The following is a 19659-nucleotide window of genomic DNA, read 5'->3' on the forward strand; positions in this document are numbered from 1 at the left end:
ATTCAAGCCACTACTCCTTGCATCCTTGCTTCTGCTTAGACAAGGTATGAACTGCTACCTGAAAGAAAGATGGGCCCAGTAGGTGCCTGTAATACAAAGGACCACCAAATCACCTTCCTCAGCCTGGGACAAAGTGGCTTGAACAGGGCAAAGATGAGTCAGGGCAAGCCAATAGTTAAACAGTGGAAGAGACAAAACAGGGTTCAGTGCATGTTCCCTGACATCTTTTGGTTAACATTACATATGCTAAATAAATGTCATCCCAACTGGGACCTGGGCTTTGTTTCTAGCTCGGAGAAATGTTCAGGGAAGCTGAATGATAAGAACCCTATGCCTTTACATTGCTTCACTGTGCAGGGAAATCTCTGAGTGCATTCAATAGAATTACTTCTGCTCCCAGGAAAAAGATGTTGAGGTGGGAAAAGGAAAAAAAATTGTCCTGTGTTTCCCCTTGCATGAAACACTCTTAGGAATTGTGACTTTGTTTTCCTTTATTTGCTGGTCTCTCCAGCTCTCACACTCTCTGTGGGAGTAGCTTGTAGAGGGTATTTAATCCCAGGGACCAGCAGACATAACAGTGACAAGAATATAATAAAGAAGAACAGGGTCCTTCTTAGGGTGGTTGAGTTACTGTATTTGCAAATATAACATCTACACACACATAGCAAACACAACCTGTGAGTGAACCAGTCATTAAAAATAAACCACAGTAAGCAAGAGCAAAGAGCAGAAATAACTGAGGTTGGTGCCCAACTTTTATAGCAATATCTGGGGAAAGGAAAATACAGTATTTCTTAACTGCTGGTGTTAGAGAACTGTGTTGCAGCAGAGTTGAAGTCCTGCTGTTCAAGTTGGGAGGAGGAACAATGCCAGAGGCAAGGGAAGGGAGAAGAGGGGCTATGTATCTTTGAGATCTTATCTTCCCTCTGGCAAAACTGACTGATTGAGTTTTCCATATCAGTAGAAGCTATCTTGAGCTGCAAAGGTTGGATCTCTAGAATTGGAACTTCCCTGTAGTTCCTGCTGAGTACAGCGTTCAAGAGGGTGGACATTAAATGGATTAAGAAGTGGGTAATGGACAAATCTCAAAATGCAGTTGTCAAAGAGAAAGCATGATAGAGTGAGGGTATTTGTAGCAGGGTTCTACACGGATCAGTAACCAGCTCTGATGCTAGTCAGCATTGTCATGAATGATGTGGAATTAAATATCCTGGCTGATAAAATCTGTGGATAACACAAAATGGAAAATTGTAAGGACAGAACTCTGATACAGAGTCATCTGAGTCACTTAGGTCACTCTGAATGAGCTTGGGCTGGCTGAGGCATTATGTGCGTGTTTCTGCAGAACCAAATCTAAGCTGACTCATGGAGGAATAAGGCTAAAAAACAGGCCTAAAGAGCGAGGGGTTATATTTCATAAGACTTTGACCTAGAAAAGTACCTAGGTAATGACCTAGAAAAGTGGTTAGCACAGCTGAAGAAGCCAACATTAGCTCCCAGCTTGGTGGTGGGCAAAATCATCTGACGGGACCTCTTGCTATACAAACAAGGAAACTGGAGGACAAAGATGGCTTTTTAGTAGGTAGCATTGGTGGAGAGAGTACTCTGGAAAACTGATCTCAGCCTGGCATTCATCTTTTAAAAACTGTAGTAGATTTTTAAGACCTGTATAAATGAAACAGATGTCTCCAAGTGTCAGGCTTAAAGAGTTGTGCTCATCCTTGCCGGAGAGAGCTCCAACAGACTTGGGTCTTTATGGAAGTATCTTTTCTGGGAAAACAGCCTATATTCTAAAGAGCATTTTAATCAGCGGGAGAGAGGCTGAACTTTCCCCTGAAACTTTTCTAATTTGAACGCGGCGCCAAACACATTAAAGTCAGAAGTCAGAGACAGGCTTTTGTCACAAAAGGATGCACATCAAAGCAAACTATGATGCTGCCGGTTGCTTTGCCTGTTGTCATTGTAGTAAGACTTGGCCCCTCCCCAGGACACACATTTTTGGGCAAAATACAACCTGTGGGGACAGCTGCGAGGCAGCAGCTTTGGTGTGGTGGTTCAGACCTGGGTTGGGAGATCCCCCGGGGGGGCAGCTTTGTGGACATCTCTGGTACAGAGGGGGAGAGACCAGACCATTACAAATCACTTTTCGAAGAATCAGGCATGTGAGAACCTCTGACTAGTCTGGGGTTAAGGCGGTTTGGGGAGAAAGGAGTAGTTGTCACTGCTGTGTGTTTGCCTGTGCAATGCCTGTCTTTGCCTCCTGACTGATGCTGCAGATCACCGAAGAGGGTCTTTAGCACGGGGAGCGCGCCGAGCCCGGGCTCTGGCTCTGTGTGTCAGTGTTATCGCTCGCTGTCACATTTCGAAAGAGGAAGCGAGTCTGTGCCACGCACGCAGAGAACAAAGCCCTCGCCAAGCCGAGTGAGAGTTACAACTTGTCAGCACGTCTCTCAGCCTGCCGAGGGCCAAACATGAAACACAAAAAAGGCCTGAAATGAGGGAAAAAGGGGAAATAATAGCACAGTGAGCTCTCAAGCTCAGAAAAAGGCTTGCTATAAAACAGCACCTTCGCTCTCTGTCTCTCTCTGTTTCTCTGAGTCCCAGCTACTGATGAAGGGAAGAGATGACTCCCCTTAGCACAGTTACAGTACTGTTGCAGTAATAGGGACTGCAGCCAGGTTTAAATCTGGCTTGCACAGCCCTGCTTTCCCCACACACCCCAAAAAGCATTGTTAGCCAAAAAGCATTATTAGTAGTGATGAAATCTGAGGTGAAAAGAGCCTGCTGAGGGTCATTTTTTCCTATGTGGACAGCAAAGATCTAGTAGCTGGAAATTCACCTTTCTGAGACTTCGATTTTGCCTTGAATTAGGGAATTAATTTCTCCAGTTACTACTATTGAGTAGGAATGGGATAACTGGTTTTTTTATTTGCTGATCTTGCCATAGCTGTGTTGGTGGGAGAAATAATTCTATCATTGAATGGTGTATGAGTGTAATGTTGATTTATACCTACTAAAGATCAGGAAGGTTTTAGATTTATGCTTACTAATTGTTTGGTCCAGGTGAATAATTTTCCATTTCAAATACTTTTGACATGGCCAGAGAAAGACAATAGCATAGCCAGCATGGTGCAGTGGTAGGATGATATACCAACTTCATTGCACTTCTGTGAAAAAACAGAGACACACCTATACAGAGTGGAGAAAATTGACTGAAAACAGGAGACAAATATCCCCGCTTCGCATGGACTCAGTCTTATATTGCCAGTTGTTGTTAGTAGTTGGTAGTATGTGCATCCTTCAGGCTCTCTGGTCTAATTAAAATTAGATGAAGCAGAGCACTGTCAATAGAAAATTACTTAATAAATATTTGTCTTGTTCTCATCGCGGCATTGCTGCATCTCCTTCTTCTGATACTCAAACTGCTAAGGTATTGAGTTCCCTCCTTTAAGACTCATCTGCTGTTAAAATTAAAGACCATCTAGTTCAGCCCTCTCTGCCACAGGCAGGGTCACCTCCCAGCAGACCAGGCTGCTCAAAGCCCCATCCAACCTGGCCTTGAACACTTGAGTCTTCTGTGTAGTCTGAGAGATGCCCCTTCTCTTGCAGCTCTTGTATAGAAGTGCATGGTCTTTGGCCCCCAACTCTTCCTGTTTGCTCTCCTTCATGAGTTGCATAGCACAAGGTCTCAGGTACGAGCTTAGGAGTGGCATGTGTAAGATCAAACTGTAGTTTAAAGCCAAGATTTTATCTAACTCTTGACAAACAAGGTGACAAAGTCATAAAGCCTGAAGGAAAACAAAAGGACAATAGCGGTCCTTCAGATAGGTCAGCACCACTCAGTGATACTACTTTTACAGAAGCAGAGCCCTGGGCCAGGCAGTAAGAATTACTAGGCAGTGTTGGGCTGAGCTGCAAGGGATTTAAAAAGACCAGTGGAAAAACAAACTCAGCAAGGATTTGGCCCAGAGCACTTCCATCTTCCTGCATGCTTGGGAAGGTGGTGGAGAAAAGCTTTACTGGCGCAAGCCACTAATATATCATACAAGTCCACTACAGCCAATGCATGTTTGCTGTGAATTCAACCACAGCAGCCAAGATCAGAGTCATGGGACTGTCCCCACAGGCAGGGATGACTCAGCCATGTGAATGAGGTGGTCCCATCCCTTTTCCTGACCAATCCTCCCCCTGAAACCCACCTACCCACAGGACTGCCAGCAACACCAGTGCCTGGACTAAACTGCCTCTGCAGCAGGAGGCTGTTTATGAACTATTCTTTACTGCTGGCATAGCACCCGGCTCGTTTTCACCTTTCTTAAAGGTTAACCTCATTTCCTTCTATTAGTTGGTTTTAGCGAATGCCATTCGGCGCGGCAGTTAAAGAGCTCTGTCAGCGGATGGAAATGACAGTGGCATTTAAAGCCAGTTGGAGTTGAGAGCTGGGGGGGTGGGAGGGTGGGTGGAAGAAATAATCTTTAATAAAATGTTTGCAGGGGGGTGCTAAGTGACATCAAAGGAATCTCGCTTTCCCCAGTGAGAGGAGAAATCTTTGTCTCAATGCACTGAGTGGGATGGGTCTCCCCTGAGTCTGAAATCAGGCCAAATCCAGGGAGATAAAGAGCCTGAGGGGCTCCAGAACAGGGCACAGGATACCCCACCTCTATGAGTAGCTTCTTTCTCAGCCCAGCAGGTCTTGCTTCGAGACAAGTGTGTGCTGAATATTGCTTTCACTAAAGGAAAGTTCCTCTGTGAATGTGTTGGTTATAAATTCTATTGCAAACCCTGCCTGATCCCAATTTTTCTGCATTCCCTCACTGCTCTGCACTGCTGTTTTAAAACCTGTGGTCAGACCTGCAGGAAAGTCTTCTACTCGTAGGAAGGAGGAGTTTTGCCTGTGCAGATTTCACAGGGATTTTGTTTTCTTTTCCTTATTGCAGCAGAGTGGTGAAAGGAGCCCAAGGAAATTGGCTGAATCAGGGAAATACACTCGGATGCCCAAACCCTGGCACACAAAAGGTGTGACGGGAATTGCTCAGGCTCTGCTGTCCTTCTGCTCCATCCCCTCCAGATTTCTCCTGGCATGGGTGTAACACACTGTTCTGCATCAGGGAGAATCTGCAATACCCAGCAGTGGTAGGGACATACTAAGCAGCGCTTCAGCAAATCAAGAGTCTGATCCAAAGCCTGCAAGGCTCTGTGGCACTCTTTTTCATTAACTTCAATAAGCTTCAGCTCTAACCCTGAATCCCCGATGTTTATTTCAAGCGCTGGTGTAACATCACTGGAATATAATGTTCCTTCTCACGCGCACCTTAGGGTAACAGTCTAAATGAGCATGTGGATGAATCAAGACAGATGCTGCTGGGCAGCATCCTGAAGCAGACCCATTCGTTTCCTGGGTCATTTGTTGAGCTGGCCAAAGCATTTCGAAGAAACAGTTATCTAGCCCAACATGTAGTTTTGTAACAGGCAAAGCATTCCCCTGGAACAGCTTCATTTCAATAAGATTTTTGCCAGGGGACATTTATTTTTTTTAAATTAATGTATTGAGTTCTTGTTTCAGGAGGTACAAATCTGTCATTTTAACAGGATCTTTTTGATTTAATTTTGTTTCAAGTCTGTATTGTATTAAACCACTAGCTTCCGTTTTGAGTTAGACCAAAGGTTTGTCTAGTCCAGCATCCTCTGCTCCAGCAGTGCCCATTTAGAAACAGTAAGAATAGGGCTTTTATGAAGAGTGATCCTCCACTTGATACCCTCTGGCTTCCAGCAGACAGAGGTTTAGTGACTAAGTTAGATTTTTCATCTGGATATTCATGTTTCATAGCATTGAGTGGACATAACCACCACTAATCTGTCTCATTTGCCTTGCAGCTAATTTATGACTTTTGCATTCAGCAACATCCCATGACAGAAATGTCTTTCATTTATTCATATAGTGTGTGAAAACATACTTTCTTTTGTCTGGCTGAAAACCACAGCCATTCTGCTTTATATATTTTATGTTTTGAGGTTATTAAGACAAAGGCTTTTTATTCCTCCGAGACAATACCCTGTAATGTTTCACAAGTGAAGAATTTCCATTTCGCAAGAACTTTGGCCTCTCCAATTCAAAGTGAAAGCACATTTTTTGAGACATCAGTATTTGCTATAGAAAGAAAATTCCATTTTTCATCCTGTTTCAGTCATTTCATTATATCAGTGTAATTGAGGGTGACAGCAACAAAAATAATAATAGCAAAAAAACCACCAAAACAACAAAAAAACCCACTTAGACACCCTGTGAAGAACTGGTAAGAATGAATGACAGTTTCACAGTAGCAGCTTCTTCCTCCCGGCTGGATGAGGAGAGTTACAAGGGCAGGTTAGGGGCATCAGACGCCCCAGCCTAATCACACTGGTACCATGTTATGCCCCTCCACTTTATTGTTCTGTCTTGAGGGGGAAAAAAAAGTCACTGTTAAGGTGTCCTAGCAGCCAGTGGGATGCCTGAAGGATTAAATGGGTGGATCCTGTTTGAGTTCAGACCTTGTACTAATCACCTGCAACTGGCCATATGCACTGCATGCCCAGTTTCACTGCTCACATCCATAAGCAAATCCTTACAGGATTTCAGCTCCTGCTATGTAAAGCAGGTTGATATTATATTTCCTTTTTTCCAATCTCCTTATTTTTCTCCTTACAGTTACAGGCAAGACTGTCTCTTTCCATGCACACACACACAGCCTGGCACACTCCACTTTTGATTTTAGCTGAGGATTCCAGGTACAAGAATCAAACAAATAATACACAAAACTTCTTTGTGAAATACAGCTTCATAACTGAAGTGAGCATTAGGCTCGGAGCTGTATGATGTAGGAAAGGTGTTATTGAGACCTATGAGATGTGCTGCTTGGATTCCTTTATTATTAGTGTTTTCTTTTCCCTTTTCTTTATTTTCTTTGTTTGTAGATGAGGGGATGGAGAGGAAGAAAGCCAGCAAGTTTATAAAAGCAATAGAGAAGGGAGTTGTGGAGATCTTTAATAGCATTCTGTATAATTTGAAAGTGGGGAGAAAAGGGGGGAGACAAAAAAGGAATTAGCAAAAAAACTGGCAAAAGAAAAGTGGAATGTGGAGAGAAGCGTGTGGATGAATTTTAATGCAATCAGAAAGCTGTAATAATGGTAATAAAGGAATATATTCAGACGTCAAGAGAGGGAGAAGGGAACAGGACCCGCGACACCAGAATTTAAATTAGACATAGGCGTATAATTCTCTTTTCTCCCCCCCCTTTTTCTTCAAATGAAGAAAATGGAATTTTTAAGCACAGCGAAAGAGGGATTAACAATTGGCAGGTTTTCAGCCCTTTGTCTTTTGGTGAATCCCATTTAATCACCGTCTTTAATATTAAGGAGGCTGTGGCCGTGCGGGGCTGTCGCAGGCTTGGGGGAAAAGGGATGATATACAGAGGAAAAGAGAGATAACACTTAGGTTCAGGCAATTGTGAGGAAGTGTTTCAATTACCTCCACTGAAGTCTTTAAAAACTGAAGTTTAATTTGATCTGAAATGTCGTCTCAGCTCCTGCAAGAGAAAATATGTCCTTCCCACCCCCCTTCCTGCCCATGCCTATGCTGTTTCAATAGTCCTCCGTGCTCAAGGCTGGAGTGCTACCACGGATTAATGTCTTGGCCTTCTAGGTTTCTGCAAAGGGTTTCAAAGCCCCAACAGGTCACCAGTGAGATAAGTTTGGGAACTGAAACTTATTTTCCTGACGTACCAGGCTTGACATCACTGACCCTGCGGAGTTTGTCAAGAAGCTTCTAAGCTTTGCTCTGAATGAGCGTGAAAACCAAATGGCCCTTCGGGCTCAGCCTCAACCTTGTGTGGCCACAGAGTTAAAAGGGGATGTTACACTTAAGAATTAAGATCTGTTAAATTCCCCAGAACCAAAGGCTGTAGGAGTTGCATTCAAATCTGAGCTGCCTCCGAAAGATGAGTGTAAAAGCATGATTCGGTGTTCATTCGAGGTGTCATTTGATAGTACAAGACAGTCTTCTCCTTCACCTCCTTCTTCTTCAGGAAATCCGTCAACCTGGGCTAGGGAAACATTCATGGATTCACAGGAGGAAGGAGCCTAAACAGTCATGCAAAATCCTGTGAAGTTTAGTCACAGAACAGCTGCACACCTCCACTCTTTGATGCTGGGACTCCTTCTCCTTAGGTGAATGCTTCCAGGGGTGTTCTCAGAAAATGGGAACTATAAGAACAGGCTGCTAATTTCCAGGGAAAGAGGCATGATTTTTGCTTTTTTTCATGATTGTAAGGCTGATTTGAATTCAGATACTCTTCCTATAGTGGAGAGCTGGTGCAAAGAAAGTGTGTATTTAGGCTGTATGTTGAGTTTAGAAAGATCATATTTTGACTCCTGAATCTTTTCCTAAAAAGCATTGACTCATGAATAATTCTCAGAAATATTCCAGTTGTGTGTTTCAGATAATGAATAAACTTGGAAGAATTATGAACTGCCAGGCACAAATTGGGCAGAGTCTCTGTTCTTTGCCTGACACAGGGTTTTAAACTGCTCTCACCAACTTCCCTAAGCAAGGGCTACAAATAGAATGGGTCTTTGCAAGTTGTTTTCCCGGCTCAATATCAAACACCATAAAACCTGTCATTGAAAATCTGCACAGGGAATAGCATCTCTTGACAATGGACAGTTGTGACGGCGCTGTTCAGCAAGTCAGAACTACTGATATTTGTCTTGGGGTTATAATATTCTCAGCTGTACAAGAGGGGTGTGCTCTTAGAATTATTTAGGCTGTGTCTTCATGGCAGAGTTTGCTTGGCCCGTGGCCAAAGATTTGTTCACACACTATCTGCATAGATGAAGCCTGAGTGTGCTTTAATCTGAACTGTCCGGATGAGGATGTAGGTTTAAGGTTGGATTTCACTTTAGTGCAGATGTTGCTACAGCAGCACAGACCAGTCAAGCCCAAAACACATTCATTCTCTTGTTCTGAACCATCCTCTCCATCCTCTCCTTCTATTTTTCATCATGGCTCTGCACTTCATCCATCCTGCCCATCCTATTGCTCTATTAGATGATTTCTGGATGTGGTTTAGCAGCTGATGCACACTGAGGACCTCTTCCAGTTCCCTGTAAAGCAGGTCTTTGCTCAGGAGAATAGGACTGTAGTATGGACAAGGACACTGAAAGTAGAGAATAGGCCAAGTCACTTTTAATTTAAAAACACAATCTTAGGTTTTGGATTCAGCGTCTGGCAACAAGTTAATTTTCTTTCCAGTTTATCATAGGGCCAACAGCTGCCAGCATCTGTGTTCTCTTGGACACATGTGCCTACATCACTGCAATGCTGTCTTTAGGCATCATATTGCTGCAGGACACGAAAATCTCTCCCTGGAAGATAACTCCGAGATCCACAGTCACTGTCATTTGCAAATATGGGCTTTCATTCAGGACTAAACCCTGCCTTGACTTACCCCGTTACGGACTCCTCTTCCATGAAAAAGGAGTTGGAAAAGCCACTTATATCTGATACAAACCACCATAAGGTTCAGGCATAGATCTGACCACCAGCCTGCCAGGCATCTTTCATTATTACTACAAGAGCTCCCTGAGTTCCTGGAGTGTGCAAACCTCACCAATGCCCAGTTTTGCCTGTTACAAACACCAATTAGTCTTTTTGTAGGTGGGGAAACTGAGGTTGCCTTTTGCACTAGTTAATTTATGTAGCCCATATTTCCACTGAGGCCGCTGTCCTTGGCAGAGATGTATTGTAAGTATTTAATAACAGTAACTGCACAGTCATCCATCTCTTTGGTACCAGGAATAACAAATCACTCTAAGGGAAAAGTGATTTTCCCTTCCACATTTTCCAGAGCATGGATTGAGATGGGACCCAGGAGTCACAAATACCAGTCTGAAATGCACAAAAAAGAGGTTCAGACAAGCTCTTGAATATCCTCGTGGGTCCACTCTTCCATAACTGGATCAGGAGTGATTTCCACTCTTTTCCAGAGCAAGATCTAGGTTCTATCTATTGAAAATGGTTAGTGACATGTTCAAAATAAACAGCAGGAAGAAGTTCCTAACTCAGTTCATGCTTAAGCTGCAGAAAGTCTTGCTGCAGGATGTGGTGGATGCTTGCAACTCGTGTGGGTTCATAAGTCCACTGAACAATTATATCAAATAAAGACACTTCAGAAACTACTACATATGGAAAAAAAAAAACAAAAAAACCCATTGCATACTCCAGGATTCTTTAAACTGCAGAGCACTGAATTCTAGAATATTTGGGGGGAATAATATAATTGTTTCCCCGTTTCTTTTAGTGTTCCCCAGACATCCACAACTGGCGATTGCCAGAGACAGCACACCGAATCAGACAGACCCTCTGTCTCTTTTTCAGCTGTTCTTCACTCTGTTTACAGGAACCATGTCCAAGTCAGGGCTCAGAGTGCAGCCAAGCAATTAAATAAGAGAAATCCTTCAAACTAAGTTTTTCTCAGATGCAGCAGTGGAGAGTAACGCACCTGTGGGATGAAGTTTCCTTCTTTGTGCAGGAGAATTATGCTCCCACACCTGGGCTTATATTCCTTTGTGCTTGTCCCCATCACACAGCTGTTCAGATTAGCTGTTATTCTCTCCAGCCCGGGTGTCTCAAAGCCTCTGCCTCCAGCACTAGGAGACCACCAGCTGTGCAATCGTATCTACTAATGCATGTGGTATAAAGAATCTGTTGAGTAAAACCAAATGGGGGAGGGAGGAGGGGAAGGGGATCAGCACAAAGTCACTCCTGCTAAAACGTGATTAGGGATGCCCCACAACACCCAGCTGCTAGGAACAGGTGAACTCAGCAAACACTTTAAAGCCTGCAGTAGAATTTGCCCCTTGAGGGTGCTGTTATATATGGGGAGGAGGAGGAGGAGGAGGAGGAGGAGGGAAAAAGGGTGAATTAGGAACCAGTGCAGGTTGAAGGAGGGTTCATTTGCTGTTATTTGGAGTTAGGCAGCAGTAGTTTTCTGTTGTTTCCAGAACAACAGGTTGGGCTTTTGATTCTTGGTGGTGGTTTCCCCCCCGCCCCGTCCTAATTTTTGAAACACCTCTATTTTACAAGGTTCATGTATTTTCCAGCAAGGTATCATGGAGAAGATAATTAGCTAATTTACAATTAGCTACAACAGAATTCGTAATCACTTCCCCCGTGGAAAGGGCGATAATCATCATCACATAGCTGTAGAACTGCTGTGAAAATGGCAGTAGCAGTGTGAAGCCCAGGACCTGGGAAATGCCCTGCTTTTAGCCTATTGATCACCTGAATTAGCACAGGTTGAGTGGAGTGGTGGGACACTCTAGCTCAAGAGGGGGGCAGGTTTGAACTTGCAGGTTTGAGTTCGGAGCTAAAACCAAACTTTTGTAATGTTCAGGGCACCTGCAGCTCACCCTTCCACACTACAGCTCCTTATTTCTTCTTTGACCTGAAGAGGATACCTTGTTCATAGCAGTCTGAAAGAAACCTAGGTGTATGATTCTTTTTCACCATTGTGAGTCTGGCATATTCCTGATCCCACTACTTGGACTTGGGGGCACTGACGGATGCAAGTCTGGATATGAGTCAGCAATGCACTCTTTCAGCCCAGAAACCAAGCATGTCATGGACTGCATCAAAAGTTGGGGGAGGTGATTCTGCCCCTCTATTCTGCTTTTGTAGGATACCCGCATGAAGTGCTACATCCAGCTACATCCAGCATAAGAAAGGTGTGGACCTGTTGGAGAGTGTTCAGAGGAGGTCACAAAGATGATTAGAGGACTGAAGTACCTCTGCTACAAAGACAAGCTGAGAGTTGGAGTTGTTCAGCCTGTTGAAGAGAAGGCAGCAGGGACACCTTGTTTGGCTCTTTCAGTACTTTAATAAGAGAGATGGGGACAGACTATTGAATATAGCCCATACCAATAGGACACAGACTCATGCTTTTTGACTAAAAGAGGGCAGATTCACACTAGTTACAAGGAATGTTTCTTTTACCATGAGGGTGGGGAAACACTGGCAGAGGCTGCCCAGAGGGGTGGTAGATGTCCCAGCCCTAGAAACATGGGAGATCAAGTTAGACAAAGCTCTGAGCAACCTGCTATATTTGAAGATACCCCTGCTCACTGCTGGGGAGTTAGACAAGATAAACATTTAAAGGTTCCTCTCAACCCAAATCATTCTATGATTCTGTATGTTTCTGCAATGAACACCCTCAGAGCTGTCTCCTCTCCCCTGTCTGCCAAGGATAAGTCAGGAGAGTGGGCAAAGAAGACCCACTCTGCCTCCTGCATCCTCTGTGGTAAATGTGCCGCTTGGTCCTATGCACCGGCACTTCCTCTTACCCAAACGTGCACAGAAAACCTCTCTAGGCTGCTCATTTGTTCTGTCGTGGTGCCAAGGAGATAAGCCTAAAGGCCTTCCCAGTGTCTGGACCATGGCACTGCAGATGGTCCCCCACTGTGTGCGCAAGCAATGTTTGGGGAGGAGGGGAATAGCAGCAGAGACAAATAATTATTAGCAATATAAATAATGGAATTAGTTAGCATCTGCTTTCTGAAACTAAGCCATACAACAACCTGGTCCTGATGCTTAGAAAGCCAAAGGCATTGAGTAACATCAGAGGGCTGCTCTGGTGAATACCGTGCACACACAGAAGATGCTCATTCCCACACAGAATTAAAAAAAGGCTAGTTTTACTCTTGCATGAAGAAGCACACACACTATCCATGTGTGATGCTCTGGCAGTGAACCTGGGATGAAATAGGGAGGCTCATAGGTTTTGGAATAAATGGGTTTGTGGCTAGAAGGGACTGTAGTGATCTTCTGGTTTGCCCTCCTCATTAGCCTGGGCCACAAGGGTGGTAAATCTTTCCCTCTTTATTTCCAGGGCTTTGGATGCAATGTTCTAGACAGTAAAGCTGGCTTATGCTTTCCTGATACAAGGATTCACCCTCTTTGTTTTGCATGAGGAATATGAGAACACGTGTATTTATATACTCTTATCTAAATGTACCCCCACGCACACACATACATTAGCGAGAGCTATCTGGATAAACACAATCCCATGTCATGTCTCCCTGTGAGTGACCCTAATTTTCCCCCAGCCCCTCCACAATTGCTGTGATTCTTGTTCTTGTCCTCTTGCTCCACAGAGGGTCAAACATCCTGCATCTCATTGTCCCTTCTGTCTCTTTAATTAGTGCCCGTCCTCCCCCTTCTCCCCCTCGCTCCCAGATCCCTCCTTCCCATCTCCTCTCAGCACTTGGTTTCCAGAGCTCTATTATTTCACCTTTCACGTGTGTTGTCTCCTTTGCCCAGGCCCATCTGACACCTCTGCCTTACGCTTATCATAGAAACATAACATTTAAATACAAATAGAACAGGGAATAATTTAACCCCTATTTGCACCAGGGAAAGTGCTGAGGCTTCCTATAAACATAGCAGGGAGATTTATAGACACTGTATATTTATCTGACAAGTTGCATTTCTTCACCACTGTGCCTTGCAGCCAGCTTTTCCTGACGAACACAAGCCTCCATCCCTGGCAGAGCAGATGAGAAGAGGGAAGCCTGGTTGCATGGGGATATGGGGAATGTCACAAAAGGGACAACTCTGGGAACCCTGGTTTGCCATTGCTGTGGTCTTTCTCTCCCAGTCTGTCCTTCTGGAAGGAGCTGCTGCCTTCTGTTGTTGTGGTGGTTTGTTTACAGCAAAATGGGTAGACTTGGGAGGAATTTAATTTTCAATATCAGCAGAGTGCACCAGCAAAAACCTCCCTGGCTCTCCTGGGTGCCACCACGCACAGAAATATCCACCTGTGGTTGGATATTTCCATGGCGAAGCAGGCGTGATAGACTCAGCTTGTGGGCAAAGACCAATAATGGGGTGAACAATAATGAGGGAACTCAAAAACGTGGGTAGAAGAGGCTCACATGGACACCACATTCGGTCACAACACTGCAGGACTGTCACTGCTCACAGTGCTGCTGTTTTAAGGCCTGACCCTGCAGCAAGGTTAATGAGGTGTCCTCACCAACGTGTAATATTTGGATGTGAGATAGAATCAGAAATAGTCGCTTTGGGGTACTTAATAGACAGGAATTTGGACAGGTCCTTCTTGACAAAAGCAGAGGAAAGAGGCTCAGATGTGGATCAATATTTGATGCACAACCATGTGTGGCCTGGAGGAGGCTACGTGGGATCGGCTTCTTTCATCACACCTGTTCTTGTACATGCTGAATAAGCTCAGTGTCTTGATTTCCTTCACAGAGAGGAGGTAGAGGATGCTCCTGGCGGCTGCCCATTTCTGTTGTGCAAGACAGTATGGTGCTGTGAGGTACCCTCTCTAGGGCCATGGGCCAGTTGAGGCTGGAGCACATGGTCATGCCCATGGCTCAGGCTGGGGACATCCCAGATCATGGGCTTATGCCTGACCTCTTTTTGTCCTCTGCTTCTGCCTTGGACAGTGTTATTTCTGTACTCCTTAACTGTGTTCACTTTTCCCTGGGACCCAGGTCTTAGGAAGCCTGGTCGGAAGGTTTTTACCCCTCAGTCTCACAGTCTGAAATGAGGATGATAGCACTGAACTTTGCAACGGAGGCTGCAGAGAACTGAGTCTTCCCAGTTCTCTGACATTCAGGCATGGATCCTGAGACACATAGATTTGGGAAAGTGTCTCAGTGAAAGAAGAGAAAGCATGGAACTGGTGCAGGTGATATGGGTGGACCATGGTTGGTATGGATGGACCCTACAGGCAGGCAGAATTAAGGGACAGCTTGATCTGTGACTGCTACAGATTTGTGTGCAGCCTAAAACTTTGACTTTTGTAGGATGTAGATCCCCCAACTCTCATTAGAGGACACTGGAATCATCTGGTGAGGAGCACCTGTGGCATCCATAGTGCTCAAGACACATCCCACTGACATCAGCGCATTCCTCTTCACTTTATTCTGGCAGCTTCATGGTCTTTTTTAGACATCTTTTAAAATCAGAAGTAGTTGTCTTGATGCATGGCATGTTAGTTTTTTATTTGAGATGTGGAAGAGCAGTGTATGATGATACTCAGGGTGTAAGAGGCTCATACAAGACCATCAGTGCGTAAACTCATTAGCCAAGACCTGGAACATGCTGAATGATCCTATCTGCTGGACCCTTCCCTCTCTCTTCCCACCCAAGATGTGTGAGGGGTGTCATTAAAACATGCTTCTGAGTCCCCTGAAAGAGCTGGGGTGTGAGAGGAAAATGAAGCACTTTGTTATAAAAGCCACTCAGAGTAAAAAACTTGTTAAACTGACTCATTTTTTATCAGTCAAGTGTGTGATTGTGTCAATTTCTGTGATGGCAGACGTGACTAATGATTCCCCCAACAACACAAGGCACTGTTTTTCAGGATGGAGACAGGACACTGACTTGGAGATAGGATTGGAGGTGATGTCCAAGCAGCTGAGTCCTGGCTGTCCATGAGGGTCCCCTTTGTGCCACCTACCCTGTAGTGACCAGACCAGCTGCTCCCGGGGAAGGTTGTCCTCAGCTTTGGCAGAGCCTGTTCCTGGTGGTCTGACAACCAGCTTGTGGGCAGCTCACCAAAGCACCACATCGTCTGCCAGCTAGCTCTGGGGACCAGCACCACCACTGCCAGTATAGTGCAGAGACGCAGGGGGAAAAAATACAGTAATAAAAAAAAAAATAAAATTGAATGGTTCCTAGAACCCTGGTTTTAGCTTTGCATAAAGCAGACCAAACAAGGCAGTTTCGGGCCAGTTCCACACTAGAGAGTTTTGCTGACAGAGGAGGGATGTGACTTTTTTAAAAAAATGATACATTTATATTAGCAAAAAGTCTAGTGAAAACACAGTTACACAGCTATAGGAGTGTTTTTGCTGATGCAGCTTATTTGAAACAGGGGAAGTAGTATAAAATACAATATAACAAATGCTTCTGTTGTGCTGGAAGTCTTTACTAGGCACAAAGTTTCTACGTAAAACCTTTTGCCAGCGCTGTTCCTAGTTCATTCCCACTACCCTGCTCCCTTCCTAAATTACCTCCCATCTTGCAGGGCAGTTGGTCTCATTTGCTGGGTGGGCTTTCCTCCAATATTTGGACAACCTTTGGACTTAGGACAGGATTCTTTTTCTAAGGCTCTGTCATGCCCTGGACTGAAAGATGTCCCCCAGAGTGCACAGTGGTGAACTTCAGTCGCTGCCTCTCTAAGGCTTATACCTCATGTCTTGGAGGGATGTCCTTTTGCAGGACACTTTGCCAACGAGAAAGAAACCTTTTCACATGTCTAAATCACCTCCTCGTGAGGTGAGGACAGCCTCCATGGTGTTAGGGATCTGTGCATCATTAAAGTCTGAACGCTGTGTTGTCAGCAAAGACCACAAAATGCCTCTCTGCTTAATCAGTTCCAACATAAAGTAGGAATATTTCTTACTTTAACATGTCTGTCTGAAGGCTATTTCTGTTTTTCTCACCTATTATAAGTGCACATATACCCTCCTAAACCTATTTCTTCTACCAGTTCATCAGCCTAACTGAAGGCAACATAACTCCTTGTTTTCTGTGGGTAGTTCACTTTTTGCTGCCGTGGATAACTCGACTGCAGGGTTGAAAGCTCCTAATATCCCCACTCAATAGCCACTGCATGAAAAATTATTCACATCCAAGGCTGTAAAGTAATTTGCCAATGTGCAGGTGCATCTTGGAGAGGGGAATTTTGATCAAACACTGGTTGAAGCAGAACAGATTGCCTACACCAGTGATTTCTCGGTGAACAAAAGTGACATAAATTGCCCAATTAGTCAGCCAGAAAAGGATTGTTGCAAACCAGTGTTTTGTTCAGCTTTAGGTTAACCAGTACATTAAAAAATAAATTAAATAAAAAATAAAATTATTTATATATTTACATATATTTATTCAAATTGGTTACATCTGCTCTGTAAAGTGCTCTGAATAAAAACCTCTTGGTTCACACATTTACATAGTGTTTAATGAATGATAAATAAGACATTTATGAATCATGTGCAAATGGCCTGTTTACATACACGATGTAAACTATGTAAATTTCCTTTTTTTTCTTGGTGCAGTGGTGTTAGTCTCTGAATGGAAACCTGATCTCCAGGCATAACTCAGCACCCTCTGACATATTTCTGACAATCATAAATTTAGTCTGTTTTCACCAATATTTTCTGAAGGTGTCTCATGAAGATCCCCAAACTTGGTTTAAATCTGAGTATAAATCATAAAATGGTTTGGGTTGAAAGGGACCTTAAACATCATCTGGTTCCAACCCACACTCTGATCTCACTCCAACAGGCCCACATCTTTCTTATGTTGTGGACCCCAAAACTGCATGTAACACTCCGGGTGGGCTCTCACAAGAGCAGAGCAGAGGGGCAGAATCACCTCCCTCGACCTACTGCCCACCCTGCTTTTGTTCTAGGCCAGGACATGGTTGGCTTTCTGGGCTGGAAGTGCACACTGCTGGGTTACACTGAGCATCCTTGTTCAAAATACAATTATCTACTGGCAGACCATATCCTGCTGTGGTATGAAATACCAGCTGCTCAAGTTACCTTAGATATTAGCAATCACATAAATTAACTTTATGTTTCAAAAACTTTGGGCCTGTTTCAAATGAACTTTATGAATATATTAAAAAACCTCATCCAAACTTTTAGATACATGTCTCTGAGTGGGCTTGAATGACAAATCTCCAATTTACAGGCTGTGACTTCCGTTATATCCTGATTTAAAAAAGCTTATGTTAAACATTTTTTTTCCTGCAACTTATTTAGTATTGCAAGGGCCACTAACTTATGTTATTTTTCGTTTGGACTTGGTTTCTATATGCTATCTTTATCCATATTCCTCTTGGATTGCAGTCTGAGCAATGTTGTCATTTAAGTTACTGCAAGCTGACTGCAAAAATTGATCAGAAGAAGCTGATTTGGAACACTTTGCTGCCTAGATTTTAAGAGGCAGTTAGAGATTTTATATATAACAAAATCACTGTTGTTTGTTGTTTGGTGGTTTGGTTTTTTAAAATTTGCTGGATTATTTTCAAGTACTCATTGAAAGTCAGAGGCTATTAAGGTTTTTCAAGCCAGCCACCTGAAAAGATTAGCAGCTTCTGAAATGTGTCACCTCAATGAAATCACCGTTTGTTTTGCGTGTGATGCTGAGACATCTTGGCTCTCGTATCCCCCCTGAAATATGGTAAGCATCTCTTTATTTTGTTCCAGAAGACAGAAAACTCTTTGTGGGCATGCTCAATAAGCAGCAGTCGGAAGACGATGTGCGCAGGCTATTCGAGGCGTTTGGCAACATCGAGGAGTGCACGATCCTTCGGGGACCCGATGGCAACAGCAAAGGTGAGGTGATGGCCTGTGTCAAGTGGACTTAGTGACATTTTCTGGTATGACTAAAATACCATGTAGCCTCTAGAACAGCATGTCTTACTTTAGGAAGGGGTCACATTTGCAATGGGAAGGCTGTACTTTGCTGGTCACTCTGTGCATGGGGGGAAAAATTGCATTTTAAAACATGCCTCTCCAAAGAGCTGTGTCTCATCACGTGCAAACTGATGCCTATTATTGCTTGGACAGACCTCCCCTCTGAACAGGCCTTTGTATTCGCTCAAGCCATGCTCTCTCCACCCCATTGAACAGGATGATTCTTTCTTTAAAAGAAGACACCATTGGTACTTTATATCTTGACTCACTGGCTCCATCATCATCTCTGCTTATTTCCTATCCGCCAGTCTCAGGTCTTCCTCTTCTCCACCTAGTCTTTTTTGTGTGGACTCCTATCAGCCAGTGATCACAACCACAAGGCTACAGGTACCAATTTAAATATTACACTTGGTAGATATTTACCGTTTGAAGCATGCAAATGCTTCACTGCAAAACTAGGTGCCTTTGCTTCTTCTGCCTCTTTTTGGCATCACTTCTTACCTGGATATCACAAAAGATCCTCTGCTACAGGCCAAGTATAAAAATAAGGCCTCCCTCTCAAGCAGGAATGTCATTTTTTGTCCCCATCAGTCTCTAGACAAAGTAACTTCAATCTAAATAGGAAGTTCTCTTCTTTTGACAGTATAGTGTGTCCATTAAATATTAATCTGCATATAATATAGCATAAACTGTTCTGGAATGTTCAACACCAGAGAAGAGACCAGTACTGCTGACACAGTTCGTATCTCACTCGGTATTTTGACAAGTGACAACATCAACCAGCATATTTTTGCAACAGGGAGGTAAAAAATCCAAATCACAGGGATACACTGGAACAAGATATTGTTGTTCCATAAAATCACTGGTAGCCAAAACAAACTAAATCACACCAGTGTTATAGGGCAGCAGTTCAATATACATCAGCACAGCTCAGCCTTCCTGACATAAATGACTGAAAATAGGCTGAAAAGTGGGCACCTTTCTTCAGCTGTGTACTTAAGTTCCACAACACCCAGAGACAGGGTCTGCCCCACTGGAAACAGTAGGCTAGAATGGCCTAGAGGAGCTCCAATCATCATAACAGCAGGCAGTTAAGCAGTTCATTCACTGAACAAATCAGTAAATTGGGGAAAAGCAAAAAAATATGTCTGTCTGCTTCTACCTGGAACTGTA

General features: G+C 43.8%; 1 protein-coding gene across 17 annotated transcripts in view; it reads left to right on the forward strand.

The window, feature by feature from the left end:
* Window positions 1-19659, forward strand: part of CELF4 (CUGBP Elav-like family member 4) — a 701622-nt gene that overhangs the window by 578776 nt on the left and 103187 nt on the right. For 12 of the 17 annotated variants that reach the window (XM_018078794.2, XM_018078786.2, XM_029962168.1 and 9 more), the window contains one exon: window positions 18277-18405. In XM_018078794.2, coding sequence (XP_017934283.1) covers window positions 18277-18405 — 129 coding nt within the window. The remainder of the gene's footprint in view (window positions 1-18276; window positions 18406-19659) is intronic. The other 5 variants (XM_018078787.2, XM_018078790.2, XM_025895777.2 and 2 more) reach the window with 1 other exon arrangement.

Source organism: Manacus vitellinus, unplaced genomic scaffold (assembly GCF_001715985.3).
Source record: "Manacus vitellinus isolate BGI_N305 unplaced genomic scaffold, ASM171598v3 scaffold_42_pilon, whole genome shotgun sequence".
Classification (NCBI taxonomy): domain Eukaryota; kingdom Metazoa; phylum Chordata; class Aves; order Passeriformes; family Pipridae; genus Manacus; species Manacus vitellinus.